This window comes from Falco punctatus, assembly GCF_963210335.1.
Source record: "Falco punctatus genome assembly, chromosome: 1".
In the NCBI taxonomy this organism is placed as follows: Eukaryota; Metazoa; Chordata; class Aves; order Falconiformes; family Falconidae; genus Falco; species Falco punctatus.
The window spans coordinates 26,440,822-26,456,582 of NC_137580.1; the positions used below are offsets into that span (position 1 = coordinate 26,440,822).

The following is a 15,761-nucleotide window of genomic DNA, read 5'->3' on the forward strand; positions in this document are numbered from 1 at the left end:
TCAAACCTTCTTTAAGCACTTGTCCACATTTTTTATGTTAGCTTGGCTATTTAATATTTTCAAATTACAGACCAGAAACCATCTTTTAGGACACTAATCATCCAGCTGGAGAACTTCAGTGAGAGGAAAACAAATTTAAGACAAGTTAGCTCTAACCTCAAAACTCCTTTATAAAAAATGAGCTAAGCAAAGCAGAACTTTCCTTGCTAAGTATCCATTTTTTACTTCAGCATATGGCTAAGAATACTTTCTCAGGCATCTATTTTCCCCCATTCCCAGCATTCAGTTATGTACCGAAGGACTCTGCTGCTGGACATTTCCTCCTTCAGATCAGCAAATGTGGTAAATATGCTTCTATTTAATGACTGTTGCTCTCTCCTGATGGCTCAATGCTAAAGTCAGTCTAGAAAATAGCTAGGAGAATGTGTGCCATTTCTTTTCATATCATTTCTCACAACCAACTACATTCCATTATCAATGCCCACCTCATTTCAAATACATTAAGCATGCAAAAACCAAATTAAATAGCAACAACAATAACATCTGATTTTCTATGCATTATTATAATGCATATACAGCATTATTCAGATTAGCCACTACCAAATAGTTGTGTATACAACCAAAATAAATCTAGACAAGTCTAAATTAAATATACTGGAGAGCAAGTAGATAACTCATTACTACTGCATGAAGAATCCACCTTCTACCACAAAGACATCATCTAACACCAACACACAAACTCAGAAAAAGCAATGTGCTTGTATTTGGGACTACATTATTCTGAAAAGCATTTCATAAATTTTAGAAGCTTTTTATCTACAACATACACCCAACAGCACATTTCTAAGGTAAGAGAAAGTCAATGAAGATTTTCTTATTGTAAAGTAACACACAGACATACTAGAGGGTTTTCAAAAGACATTGGAAAGTTGACAAGATCCCTTGACTGCTTATTTCTAGAAATCCTGAAATTCTTAAAAACGAAAAATTAAGAACACTATGCAGTGTATTTCTTTTTATTATTTAACTGATTTTTATAATGCATTCATCACTGTTCAACATCATTATCCAGGTTCTGTTGCTATGAGGTTTGAATTTTTAGCCTTTTATTTAAGACTACAAAGCTAGTAAAAGAATCTAACCTATGGCTTTCCTCCTGACAAGGACCTTCACTCCAGCCAGCAGCTTCCGATTTGTCTGGGACTGAAGAACCCAATATTGAACTAACAGTAAGGCAGCATTCGTATCGTTCCAACATACTTCTGATCTTTTCTTTAGATACACCATGAATGTTTCGCCTATGAATTTAAAAAAAAAAAAAAGCAAACATTGAAAAAGAAACATTTCAGATTTGTATTTTACAGTGAGAATACACATTCTCTAAAAGAGAATAATTTAGTAAGTTTACAGGAAGACTAACCAGAGAATTCAGGGGGCCAGGGCAAAAGCTGTCAAACAGCAGTTCTTTGTCTGCCAGTGCACTAAGGCATTCCAAACAGGTTATCTCAGACAAATTGCTGCTCCACTTGACTTCTCCACCCCACCTGGTGGCCCTATTCTGCAATAGGATGTTTTCCTTAAAACTAAAATCTAAAACTGTACCAATAATGCATCTTCTTCAAATAAGTATCAGAAACACACCACATCAAATCCTGACAGTGATGCAGGATATTAAACCAGGTATGGAAGATTTCTGAATTCAGTCTTCCTCCAAACTAAGAACTCCTCGAGCCTTGAGGAAAACCTGTTTGCCTATTTGGATACACTTTGGCTAGAAATTTTCACTGACGCTGTTAAACACCAACTAGCAGTACACTCTGCAGCAGTTCCATCCAGAACAAGTGGATCCTTCTAAGGATGGCAAAACAGAAATTGAAGGAGAAAATGTTTAAGTTCTATTTTAGGAAAGAAAATCCCCTTCCTTACCTCATTTGAAAAGTGGCCAACCTTAAGTTAAGCATGCAAATTCAGATGAAAACAGATATTTTGAACACAAATTAGGAATACAAAATAACTTACGTTCAAAGTGACCTCCAGAGGCCACATACTCTGAGGAGGTACGGCTAAATCACATTCTCTAGAGCTTTGTCTTGTCAAATTTTGAATATCCCTAATAACTGTAAGTCTACAAACTCTCTGGGCAAACCCTTTCAGTGGCTGACCACCCTCAAAGTAAGTTTGGGGGGTTTATTTTATGTAATCAAAATATACAAAGCTCCAACTTGCTTATGTTTGTTTTGTCCTATCCCTCCACAATTCTCAGAAGAGATCTTTTTAGTCTTCTCTATAATCTCTCAAAAGGTAGCTGAAGACAACAATACAATCCTTCCTTAAGAGTTCTCTTCTTAAGTCTGAACAAACTACTGTTGACCAATTCAGTATCATCTGCAAATCTGCTGAGAGTTCACTGTGTCCCAACATCCAAGTCATAAAAAGGACATTAAACAGTAGTGGCCCTTAGTATCCATCCTAGAGAGACATCAGCCTCCTCTTCTTCGACTTTGAACCACACTGATCATACCCTTTGAAACGGCATCCAGCCGATCTTCTAGCTACCTTATTATTCCCTTACACAGGGTTTATACATCTTGCCTATTTTGGCTTTAAGTAATGGCTCTATGACTGTGTAAAAGGTTCTGCTAAAGAAAAGGTAAACAGTGATGGAGAAGCACAGCGGTTTGTCCCTCTCAGGCCATGAGATGCTGATTGCCTCACACTCAGTGATAGTAGAAACATTTCAAGTAGGGCAACAGACCATCCAGATGCAAAACTAGCCACAACCTGACAGCATTTTTGCAACCTCAGGAACCCAAAGAGTCACTGTACCTTAAATGCAAAGTAACTGCAATCATGAAAACATCACATAGTATCTATTTCTAATAGTATCTTTTGTATGTAATTAGAATAAAGTGACAGGGAAAAAAAAAATCTCGTAATACATATAAAATCCCACAAAAGTTAATATTGTAGGGAAAAAAATTATTAAAAAGCTACTTACTATCACAAAAATCTTGACTGATATCTTGCTACTTCACCAGCCACTGTACTGATACCTTTTTAAAAATCATAGTTTATAGACTGTGAAAGATACACAATCTAATATGAAATTTTCCTTCACATTCTTACCTTTCAAGTTCTTTTGGTTTAAACTTCCACCAAGTGTCCGGTTCTCGAAACATGACTTTATATTTGAACTGCTGAGCCTGAATAAAACAGATTAAAAAACAGAACAAGCCATTTCACCCATTTCATATTTCTATGAAAAAGCACACCTATATAGCCTGCTTCTTTTAATGCTGGTGGGTTTTTTTTATTTTTCGTAACCAATTAAACATTGAAGCAACATACTTTCGTTCAGTGTTTCGTTTGTGATTATATAAATGGAGATTTTTAAAAACATGTATTTTTTTGTATTTACTGTAAAATTAATGTGTGCCATGATCACAGAAAAAAAGTCACTGTGTCATCCCTTTAAATGTTCGGCATTCTTGACTCAGAGAAGGTAGAACATCTCGTCTTCCCAAGTACAGTACGCATGTGCCTCTTTTCTCAAGACAGAGAAAAGCTCACTGCTTACATTCAGAGCTGACCAGATGCGAGCCAGTTCCAAAACAAGCAACTCAGTTCCATTAACACAGCTATTGTGGACAGCCTTCCTGCCACATGGGGAACTTGACAGGGTTGCAAGTAGCTGGTCCTTATATGGTCCAGTCTCATCATGACAGAAAAGGAGCCCGAAGTCTAATCAGGAGAAACACTGTGAGTACCGTGCCATTTCTCTCCATTCCTGTTTTCAGGAAAAATTCTTACCACCTTACCAAACCCTGCACTTCCTGGAAGAACTTTTATTGTATCTTTATTTCAGTATACAGCAAAATCAAAAATTAAATTGTGAAAGAACTGTTAATCTGACAATTGTTAATAAATGCAAGAATAATAAAATAAAAAAATTATTAATAAAAATTATCTGTGTTAAGACCCACTGTTCAGTATCCATTACCACATGCAGCACATGTAGAGCATCTGCAGTTCTACGTACAACACACTGATTTATTTCTATACTATGGTAGGAGAAATTCCAGACGTACTTTATAATATTACTTCCAAAATATTATTAAATATTATTTCTGTTAATCAAACAATGCAATTCTATAAGCATAAAAAATACTAAAACTACCAACCAAAATGGCAAATGATCAACAGCAAAGTAAGAGCTAGAGTCTAAAAGTGCTGATGCCCATTTCAAAACTATTAAGCTAGAAGTTGAGAAGCTCCAGAAAACTGAAGTATGAGAAATCTGTAACAGTTCACCAAGTTCTTTCAATCATTGAATGTAACTTCTGAAGTTAAGCGTGGATTGCATTTATTTAGTACTAAATAAAAGCAGATCACTTTTAGTCACTAAATAAAAGCACTACACTACTAAAATAAAATAGTGCAGGTGTATTATATTGATCACATCAATAAAATTTAAGTAAATCTGCATAACTTCAAGCAAGCTAGAAACATTTGATAACTCTAGCCCTCCAGCTGGTCAGCTGGTATCTGTCTCTGTCATATTTAGGATGAAATTAAGACTGAGTTTTCAAGTTTCATGGAGCATCAAGCATCACTCTTATTAATTAGCGCTGATTATATTTTAACAGTAGTTTATAATTTGACTGATCATATAAAAGAGGAACATAATTCAGTTTCCCCAACGATATTTATTTTTGCTCCCAAGTGCAAAGCACTTGGCTTTATCAGTTGGAAAGTAGGCCAGGTCAATACTCAAGGAGTGCACAGAATATGACACTGGGTAATATGATTCCATGTAATGTTTTGGGGTTTTTTTGATCTTCAGACTTCCTGGTGGAATAACAGCTAGACTGAGAAAGACAATCTCATTTTAAAACATATGTTGCTGCCATGCTGGTCAATAATCCCTTTTACATTGATCAAATTGTAATACTAACCAAAGAAACATAAGGCTTCATCTCCCATGCTTGTATGTTTGTGTTGTCTATTATTATAGGAGAGATTCTCATTTCAAATGCTTCTTTGGCTGAAAGACACACATGTACAAAAGAATGTGATGTAGTTAATTTCATTATAATAGGGTGGACACATAACAATTATACTAATTCTCTAAATTTGTAGTATTTTTTAAAGTAGACAGTCCATAATGATTAACCACTGTGTAAAGAACTCTTGCCACAGCTTGATCTGTTTTGAGGCCCTCTTTTTATTTTAGAAATCCCAACCACCCCCCGGTAAAGCTACTGAGATATGGCATTAATTCTTTTGAATTAACGTATGTATGATAATCAAGGAATGAAAATGCAAATGTAAAATGCACCAAGATGACTAATCAATCAGTAAATCAAACTACCAAAAAAAAAGCTACATGATCACCTTAAAGTGGACTTCTTTGTTGCATACAAAATTCTTGGCTTTATAACAGTCTTAAGATTAGTCCACTCTGTAAACTGCATAAAATATGAAAAATCAAAATAATTATTGTAATTTAAATACACAGTAATGAAAAGTTTAGAATCACTAGCTTTGAGATGCAGCACCATGTTTCTGTAGATATGTTACAATGCACCTGAACAATCAAAGTTATTGTTGAATCACACATTTGTTATTAACCCATTTCTCCACTGGTTCAAAATTTGACAGTAGAAAAGTGATCATGGTTCAAATTCAGCAACTAAAAGCTTAAAAAAAAAAAGTTGTGCTATGGTGAGCTTAACAGAAGTCACTATCAAAAACTACACTGATTATGGAAAGGGAAAAAAATATTGTTTTCATCCTATAATTTTGTTTTAAATTTGCCAACAATTTAGTGCTCAAGAGAAAAAAAAATAACCAAGAGCAGGAAAATATCTGTGTAAGTATTATTTGTATCAACATCCTTGTTACTTATCACATATGCATATATAATGGCTCATCTCAAAAGAAAAATTTCTGGGAGATGGTATAGATTACCACTCCAGAAATGGGACACAACCCAAAATACATACCATGACAGAATCTGAAGACAAGGACACTGGGATTTTTAATTGCAAAACACACAATGGACAGATGACTTCTGAGTTTGTGCTCATACTCTTTTTACACACATGTATTAAAAAATACTTCTATGATGGGATAAATGCTTGTCCTGTGACACAGGCATTACAAGACAGGCAGCCTTTTAAACAGCACACAAGCATTGAACTGTAAATAAGCAAGCTAATCCCTTATTTATTTCTCACCTCGCTTCCTGTTCCAGTCATGCGCTTCCCCTAAGCAATCAGGATCATAATGGTATTGTCCATGTTTATAGAAGTAATCATCAGTACTAAGAATGATTCCACCTGGGTTATCCTCAAGCAATGCTCTGTGAAAGATCAAGAAGTAAATAGTTTTTTCGCCCATTCTCCCCAGCCCTGATACCTGCTACCATACAAAAATGCATTTAGACTCTGGCACAAAACCAAGATTATTTGGAATGGAAGCAGAAAATTTAGGTAAAGGAAAAAAATATCACCCTCCAGGGAAAGATGATCTATAGTAATTTCCCTCCTTTTCCAAAGGCTGAGGATATCTAGAGGAAAGAGCTGACAGAAGTTCCCTACAAGTCTCATTTCAAAACAAGGGAGGTATTTCTCCATCTACATCTAGTGACATACTTTCACACTGACAAATACACATACAGTCTTAACTGCACCAAATATTTCAAGTGCCAGTCAAAGGAGTCTATGTTCAATCTAGGCTTTTGGAGAGTTGGAAAAGAAACCAAAAACTCAACCCAAGCCACTCCATGTGTACTACTTACACAAAAGAATTCCAACAGTAGAAGGGGAATTTCTGCCTACAAAGTAACTGATATATCTCTACCCACTCCATTGGAAGGAAACACCCAAAATGAACAGGGACTGGAAGAACACAGCACACCTAATACTACTGCAGTGATCCTCTGCTGACATAAACCCCTTCAGTCAGGAACAGAAGTTAAAGCTAACCCCTCCTATTTCAATTTCCACTAGAGGTCGAAGAGGTGCAAGCAACTCAGGCCTCTGCAATTATTATTACTCATCATGCTGCATGTACCACATAGCTGGTAATTAGGGTATAAGCACAACTATTTACACATCAGAAAATTGCCTCTGCCTGCACTAAATCCTTTACACAATTAAGCAATTTCTTTTAGAAGCTCACAATATAGATGTTCTACCTTGCCAAATATGATTTTCCTGATCCTGGAACACCTCTGAGAAGAACAAGTACTTGACCTATAAGGTGCATCTTTTTTCTCATCATGTGACAAACAGGTGGCTGCTGTGCTTGCAAGAGGTTCAATTTTGAGTTTCTATCTTGATTTCCCCATACCTTCAGAGAAGGGTTGCTATCCCAGGCATTTGAAACCACTGGAGAGGAAAAACAAAGTCCTCTTTCCAATGTCCTATAGTCTGAAACATGTCTCCACTGCCCTGGACTGACAGCCACAGGAGTTACAAAACTGTGACTTCCACTGGATGGATAAAACACAGGAGCCATGAGATTCCAGTGTTGTTGAGGCTGACATGACAGTGTAGAAAAATTTAAGTTACAACCCTGCTGAGTTTGCTGAAAATCTGAAGGTTTTGATGTTTTGAAACTGGATGTTTCAGGAGAGACATACACCTCTGGTGGAGAACTGCCCTGGTGACTGTTAAAAGCAGTCACTATCTCTTCATGCTGTTCCATGCACCTTGAATTAGGATTTCCAGTGGCAGTTACTCCCAGTTCCAGAGTTTTTTGTGAAGACTGAACAGAAGCAGCAGTCACACTTTTTTGATCCAAAACAGTATCTTGTGTCTGATCAGGATTTCCATATGATACTTCTCCATTCAACTGTTTATAGACTTTTGAAGCTACACCATGCTGAACTTGTATTTCTGAAAAATCAGAATCTTCCAAGATCTGTGCAGAAGTGTCTGATGCAGCTGGTGAGCTTGTCTGGACACTCAGCTGACTCACTGGTGGCTGAGAGCAGCAGAAGTTTTCTGAAACCTCATTATTTGTCCCTGTTTGCTGTGGAAAAAGTAGGGCATTGCAACCTGAATCAGATTTTTCCCACTCAGGAAACTGATTAAAGCCATCGTGTTCCACAGAGTGCTTATGTACTATTTGGTCATTTGTAGGATTAGGCAATTCATCACTCGAGCTGTATCTCTGAAAGGCATTTTCTATTAAGGAATCCAGTTCTTCAGTCAGCTGCACATCAGGTGACAGGACCTTTTCTATTGCTTCTTCAGAATTATTTTGTTCTCCAGTACTTTCCCACATTGTTTCATTTCCAACAGATCTTTGCTGATTAACAAGAGCTAGCGATGATGCTACTGAATCAAAACCCAAGGTTTTTGAAGATGCTACACCTTTGGCATGAGTGGACAGCTCTAGCAGATAATCCATAGCGTTTTCTACTGTTGAATAAAGTAAAAAGAATAAAGCATGGTCAACTGAACAAACACAAGCTGATGTAAACGCAATTTTTTTTACATTAACGAGTATTTATCACAACTAGTGAAACAACCAAAAGACAGTTCACCAATTCATCCTTTAACGCACCTGCAACTCCTTTGATCTGTTTCTCATCAGAAGCAAAGGCAGAACTCAAGACAAACATATTGCAAAATAATAACCTAATAAGCATAAAAATTACTAAGGAAACAAGTGTCTAAAAATTATTACATATAACTGGAAAAAATACCAGAACTGGGTGTTTAAATGGATACTTATTTCTAACCTATCTCATATAGGTGAAATAGTGTAAAATGAACTGAAAAAGTCTGCTACTGAGGTCTAAAGAGATAAAAGTATGCAAAATACATGCATTATGGCTAGGTCCAATTGAAAATGTCATATCTAATATAGCCAGAAAAATGCAGTATCTGCATTAATTCTTTGTAAAGCCACTAAATGGAGTATAGGTTGCCTGCGATTAACATGAACAAAATGAAGACTTGGCACAAGTACCATCTGAGGCCTAAAACTAAGCTTCTGTTTTCCTAAAAGACGGTGTAGCAAGAAGCCTAAGTCCAATTCTTTCTGCACATGTTAAATAAAATCTTCCTTGTCCTTCCATCTTCCCTGCTATATGACAGCAATTTATTACTACTCATATGAAAAGATGCTAATCTTCCAAATTTTAAACTACTGTTAATAGTACATAATAATGAACTCAGCGTGTTTACTGAATTCTCCAGTAACCTTCTACATAAATCTGTTACTTTGATAAATATAAATCTTATTGAGTTCAAAGCACGAATCAGCAATTCCATCAATTTCAATTTTAAAAGGAACAACAATCGCAGAAACATGAGAGCTATTACATTATAAACTCCATACAATTTAAGGTAAAAACGGCAGTAACAGCAGTCCTTTTAATGGCTACCTAGCTTTCATACATATTAAAAAAATGCCAAACTCTGCCCTCTTTGCAAACATTCTTAGAAAAATCTCAGCTAATTACATCTGATCATATAAACACAGATTGATTAAAATGCTCTATATATGACTTATTCCCCTGCTAAATAACACCTCCGATGTTTATATCCAGCATCTCATCCATTGCTTTTATTACAAGCAAATGAACTTATATACAGAACTTTAAAACTACAAAAGCATAGGAAGGACTGGGCACAGACATGAGAACAGTCCACCAGGAGAGGTAGATAGGTAGTTTGGCAGAATACAGGGGAAGAAACATAGTCCTAGCAAGGCTACAGAGAATTCAACATGACAAACACAATTTATCCTACAAAAACTAATCCTCAGTGGAGATGACAAGATTACAGAGCAAAACAGAAAGTAAAACAAAAGCTCAACTCAAGTATTTAAGGAATTACTGATACATATTATTGATACACCAGAAGGCTGCACTGCCATTCAGCGAGACCTGGGCAGGGTAGAGAGGAGCCTAATGAAGTTCAACAGGGGCGAGTGTAAGGTCCTTCATCTAGGAAGGAATAACCCCATGTGCCAGTACAGGCTAGGGATTGATCTGCTGGAAAGCAGCTCTGTAGAGAAGGACCTGGGAGTTCTGGAGGACAGCAAGTTGCCCATGAGCCAGTAGTGTGCCCTGGTGGCCAAGGAGGCCAGTGGGGTCCTGGGGGGCATTAGGAGGAGCATGGCCAGCAGGTCGAGGGAGGTGATTCTGCCCCTCTACTCTGCCCTGGTGAGGCCCACCTGGAGTGCTGTATCCAGTTCTCAGCTCCCCAGTCCAACAGAGACAGGGAATGGCTGGAGAGGGTCCAGCAGAAGACTATGAAGATGATCAGGGGACTGGAACATCTCCCTGGTGAGGAAAGGCTGAGACTGCTGGGCCTGTGTAGTTTAGAGAAGGGAAGACTGAGAGGGGATCTTACCAATGCATACAAATATCTTAAGGGTGAGTGTCAGGATGATAGGGCCAGGCTCTTTTCAGTGGTGCCCAGGGGCAATGGGCACAAACTGCAGCAACAGAAGTTCCATCTGAGTAGAGGAAGAGCTTCTTTACTTTGAAGGTGACAGAACACTGGAACAGGCTGCCCAGAGAAGGTGTGGAGTCTCCTTCTCTGGAGACATCCAAAACCCACCTGGATGCAACTGTGCGACCTGCTTTAGGAGAATGTGCTTTAGCAGGGGGTTGGACTAGATGATCTCCAGAGGTCCCTTCTAACCCTGACTATGGTGTAATTCTGTGAAAAGCAAATTTTGCCAGGACCAGTGTCCATTATCTTAAAAAATTGTGATCTAGAACATAAAATACCCCTCCTGCAGAACAGTTAACACATCTAGGAGATACAGCACACTAATCACAAAAAAAAGATTCTCACAACTCTACCGCTGCCTGCTCTGTGTCACTGAATAAGCCACTTAAACTGTACCTCCATTTATGGAGTACAGTGCTACTGCAAATTACCAGCCTCACCAAAACACTGTCAAACCTGAAGAATCTTGCATGGAAAGAGCTATAAAATTTCAAAATATTATGACTCACCTACTCATTAAAAGCTCAACTCACAAATATGCTTGCAACACCCACACCAGCTTTTCCGGAGTCACCCTAGTTAAAAGCTGTCTGCGCATGGAACACAACTGTAATGCCAACTGAACCTTCTTTACCTTTAAAATCACATTCAGACAGAACCATATAAACCACACTGGGATCTAGGTCAGAAAACATTTCCGACATGCTGTTGAAGAGCTCTTCCTTATTGACACTATGCACTGCTTGTGACACTGAGTGGCTAGAGTCCCCTTGGGATACAGCAACAGCAGTTCTGTCAGAACTGCCAATCTTCCGAGAAGGACTTCCACCAGTTTTCCTTTTCCGTGGCATTTTGTTTTCTAAAAATCAGCTTGCTTTTCGTTTGAGTTTGTTGACATGAGGCTGAGACCACCAAGCTCAGAAATCACAAAAACCCTCTTGTAACTGGGCTGCACATAACAGAAATAGCAGACCTGGGAAAAAAAGAGAACAGAGAAATTTTCGTAAAATACACAGTCACATTTCCACATCTCCTATTTAGATAGCTAAAAAGATAAAAAAAAATACATAAGCATCCAGGAAAACATTTTCTAGAAGGCTGCTTTTCTTCTTTTCAAATGGCTGACAGCTAAATAGCAGCCTTATTTCCCAACTAACTAGATACTGAATCTGTGTCTGGAAGAGAGAACAAATAAAATGGAGTTTAAAAGAAAAATCCAGAAAAGTAAAGGAATCAATGCAAGGCTGCCAGTTCACAAATACTCCTCTGCTAACACCTACTGATGACCAGTTAACATTATGGAACACTTATATTTTTAAAATTCAGATTTCTTTCTCCTCTTATATAAGTACTGGAAAATAGACATCTCCAAATCTTCCAGAAGTTCTTCATGACTTTCCCACCCCCATGATTTTTTTCAAGAATAAACAGCTGGGGTTCTTCAACATTCAAACACTGGCACAGGTTGCTCAGAGAAGCTGTGGAGTTTCCAACCATGCAGATTCTCAAAACCTGACTGAACATGACTCTGAACAGCCTGTTTCAGGTGACCCTGCTTGAGCAGGTGAGTTGAACCACATGACTTCCGACAGTGTGTTCCAACCTCAGCATATGTGGGGATTTTTTTTAATTGTTAAAAACACCTTACAGCTTTAAGCACCATTAAACAGGAAAAGACTTCTGTCCACCACCCCCACCTTCTGCCATAAAGCCTTTGAATACATCTAGTTAAAACATTATGGAATCTGTAACAACTGCAATTACTGCATTAATCTTGTATAGAAAAGGAAAGTAATTATTAATTGAAGTACAAGCAGAGAGTATGGCATGGTCTCACTTTTTTCTTTATATCAAATAACACGAAAGCTCTGTTGTGTTCTAGTGATGCTCATAATAAACTAATTTATAATTTTTACAAATAATAATTCAGAGGACTAGCAAACCCTGCTAACGCTCAGAATCTGCTTAATTACAGCATAGAGTCACTATGTAGCAATAAAGTTACTGTGTAGGTCATAAAATACTATATAAAGATTATTTTGCCAGTGATGACCAATTCAACATGTGCAGATAAATCAACGGCAACACTTCCAAGTTCACTTAGTTCTTCCCTCCTTGTATCACTGGCACAAAAATGATGATGCCAGATCAGACAGCACTTCTCCATTATTCTCTAGCGACCTCGTCCAGCAACGAAGAAAAGTATCGTTTAGAAGAGGGTGGACTGCTATGTTCCCAAGTCATAGATATTTACCTAAGAAGAACAGACAATTCCAGGATCCCAGAAGTTCCTACCATATGTATATGGACCTTAAACAGACAAATGAGACAGAAGTCTGAACAATGAAGAAGTAAAGGAAGTCTGAAATGTGCAAGGAAAACAGAACACAGGAAAAGGAAGAGGTCAACTTCCAAAAACAAAGGAGAAATGACAGTGGAACATGCTAGTTAGCTAGGCTGAGCTGGGACAATTGCAGCTGTTTTTTCCATTATACTTTTTTTGGTTCACCTCTCTGATTAGACATCCTTACACCATTCTTCACTGTCACAAAAAAAGTATTCAAGCAAAAAAATTTTTTAAAAATTATAGCAAGTCACATTTTCCAAACTTGAATTTCTAATTGATTCATCCTCCAGCCAGAAAAGAAAGGTTGAGACTTCACTTCACACAATGTGTCAGTGCTAAAAAATGCGATTGTTCCTCACTAAAACAAATTCAGTGACAAAAAAAAATTCCTGCAAGGAAGGTATTCATGCACCTTGACATTACTGAGCACCAAGAGACTTTAAGCAGAACACTCCAAGTGTTGTCAATGTTTTAATCCAGCTCTCTTATAACAATCAAACCTGTAAGGACCTGCTGCTGAAAACACATGCTCTGTAGCTGACTTTTAACAATCAATTGCCTTACACTGGGAAGGTAATATGTTATAGTGAAGTATTTCCTGCATTAGCCTGTGTATCCCACTGTGTATTAGGATACTTTAATGACCCAGTGAAGCCACACACTTGTGTGTCTGCATGAATCTCAGTCAGTGAATTTACAGTGCATTGCTTCAGGATTATTGAGGCCTAAACTGCTTATTGCAATTAATCACAAAAGGGAAAAGAAGGCAGAAGAGAAAAAGACATCAGTCACCTCAGAACTTACACACAGGTCAAAACCTTGGTGACTCCTGCTACATCCATGTGTGCTACGGCAATGCACAGATCCACATTTTGTTCCATCTTTCCAACTAAAGCTTTAGTAAAATTGTAGAAACTGTTAAACCTACCAAAAACATAGGTCAGCATTGCCCAGGATTTCATTTAAACAAGGCATTTACTATGGCCAGTGTTGTAGACAGATATTTTCACAGAATCTCCTTTATCTACCACAATATTTTCAATGAAACTCCAGGACAGATTTCTGGGCGGTATCTTCCGTTGATATTACCAAGCACAATGGAAGTATACAAAAATAGATGCCTGCACACATACAAAGCAAACTGTACTGTATTACATAAGAGAAAACACTGACATGCTCAACTGAAAGGAGTAATTTTCACTTGCTTTTAGGAGCATGCCTTGAACTTTACCGGCGATTTTATCTAGGGACTTGCCTTTTCAGGTATTCAAGTTTCTCTTTTTGAAAATCAGTTTGCTGTGAAAGAGGAAATAATTTTGACTAGCCAGACCTGCACACCAGCTATATTAATTGGCTCTGGACAACATAAATTAATCAGTCTGTAGTTTGCTGTGGATGAGGGTTGTTCCCCCCGCCCCCCCCCCCCCCCCCAGATGAAAATGGAGTTGTAATAACATAATGATTTGTAAGAGCAGTGCTGTGCTGAACACACTGAAAGGGAATTCTAGACAATTAGCCAGAGGCTGCAATATACTCGGAGGTTCACTAGTCAGTTCTGGGTACTGCTGTTCGACACACATGCAATTAAGAGCCAACAGCTGTTTCATTTCAGCACTGATGAAAAACAATACTCCTGTGGCAGTCTCAACTTCACCCTTAAAAACAATGCAAAACAAAATCCATGAGCACCTCCTGACTCATAATTCTTCAGAAATACACATCTCCAGACATTAAGGATCTCCTCCCAATGTAATTCAACTGCCACATACAAGCATATGTACAAAAATCTGCCCGCATGAAAACTACCTTCCAAATTAAGCAATCTTAGAAATAAAAGAGATATTAAGCTACCAGCATTCTCTACAAAATAAGATAATTTTCAAACCCTACCAACCTAGAAAAGAAAAAGCAGACTTGTCAGATCAGGGTACTTTAATGTCATCATCTTTCTAGCTGATCAGACTTTATTCCTGATAGATTATGAGCCTCAGATGTTGCCTGTTTCTGTACTGCTACCCCTAAGAAGCCGGATACATGCATCACAGACATTCTGCAGGCAGAGATCAGCATCCATTACAGGCAAGCCAGAAACAGGCAGGCACTGACAAAATCAACCTAATATAACACATTTTTCTTTTCTGTTTGACAGACAGAACAATGAAGTGTAGAGAAGTGGCCGACCTGGCACAGCAAGAGGATGGACCAAGACCTCAAGTTTCAATCCCAGCTTCTTACTAACAATATTCAAAACTTTCCTTTCCAGTGAAAGGAAAACCAATTGTTTCATAAACTAGTTGTAAGACTATGTTTATAATTCCCTAGCAGAAAGAAACATGACCAATGTTTCTAATAAATGCAAAGTGTCCGTCAATTATACAGATGAGGAAAAATATGCAAGTTCCCACCCACTCACCCTCAACTTTTGAACTCTTATACCTAAAGTGATAAACTAACTGAGGCAGCATTACAGGCTTAGGAAAATATACACAAAAAATTCTTCCATAAATCATGGAGTGAATTTACATCGCTGTACTTACTGCAAAGGAATTCCCTTGCAGACACCTTTCCAAAAGGTTGCATTTTATTTTCATTAATACAACTGTCCGTAGAATAAATTAATCCAACATAGCAGGAATGTAATGGTCATCCTGGTCAGACTCCTCAACATTAAGGGGAAAAAGTGTAAATAAAAAACCCCTCCAGACTCTAACACAGGCAAAGCAAACTGTAACTTTAAATGTAACTTTAACATAATTGTAAGTTGTCTTTAGAAAAATTCAAAGTGTACTCTTTCATATGACACAATCTAAAGAATTCAAAAAATACAAACCATCCAAACAAAAAACGACAGGGGAAAAAAAAATCCCCTAGACCCTCAAAACTAAATCTGCTGGTTTTAATAAGATTTCATTTATGTTAGGAAACAGCTGCTA

At 37.7% G+C, this 15,761-nt stretch overlaps 1 protein-coding gene across 9 annotated transcripts in view; it reads right to left on the reverse strand.

Moving 5' to 3' along the window:
* The window catches only part of N4BP2 (NEDD4 binding protein 2), a 63,453-nt gene that overhangs the window by 18,914 nt on the left and 28,778 nt on the right, over nt 1-15,761 (reverse strand). For 6 of the 9 annotated variants that reach the window (XM_080408072.1, XM_080408067.1, XM_080408071.1 and 3 more), the window contains 6 exons: nt 11,116-11,454; nt 7,202-8,432; nt 6,240-6,364; nt 4,956-5,044; nt 3,127-3,203; nt 1,143-1,298 (listed from right to left, as the gene is read on the reverse strand). In XM_080408072.1, the coding sequence (XP_080264198.1) occupies nt 1,143-1,298; nt 3,127-3,203; nt 4,956-5,044; nt 6,240-6,364; nt 7,202-8,432; nt 11,116-11,332 (1,895 nt within the window). In that variant the 5' untranslated portion in view covers nt 11,333-11,454. Of the gene's footprint in view, nt 1-1,142; nt 1,299-3,126; nt 3,204-4,955; nt 5,045-6,239; nt 6,365-7,201; nt 8,433-11,115; nt 11,455-12,735; nt 12,792-15,761 lie in introns of all 9 variants that reach the window. The other 3 variants (XM_080408070.1, XM_080408074.1, XM_080408075.1) reach the window with 3 other exon arrangements.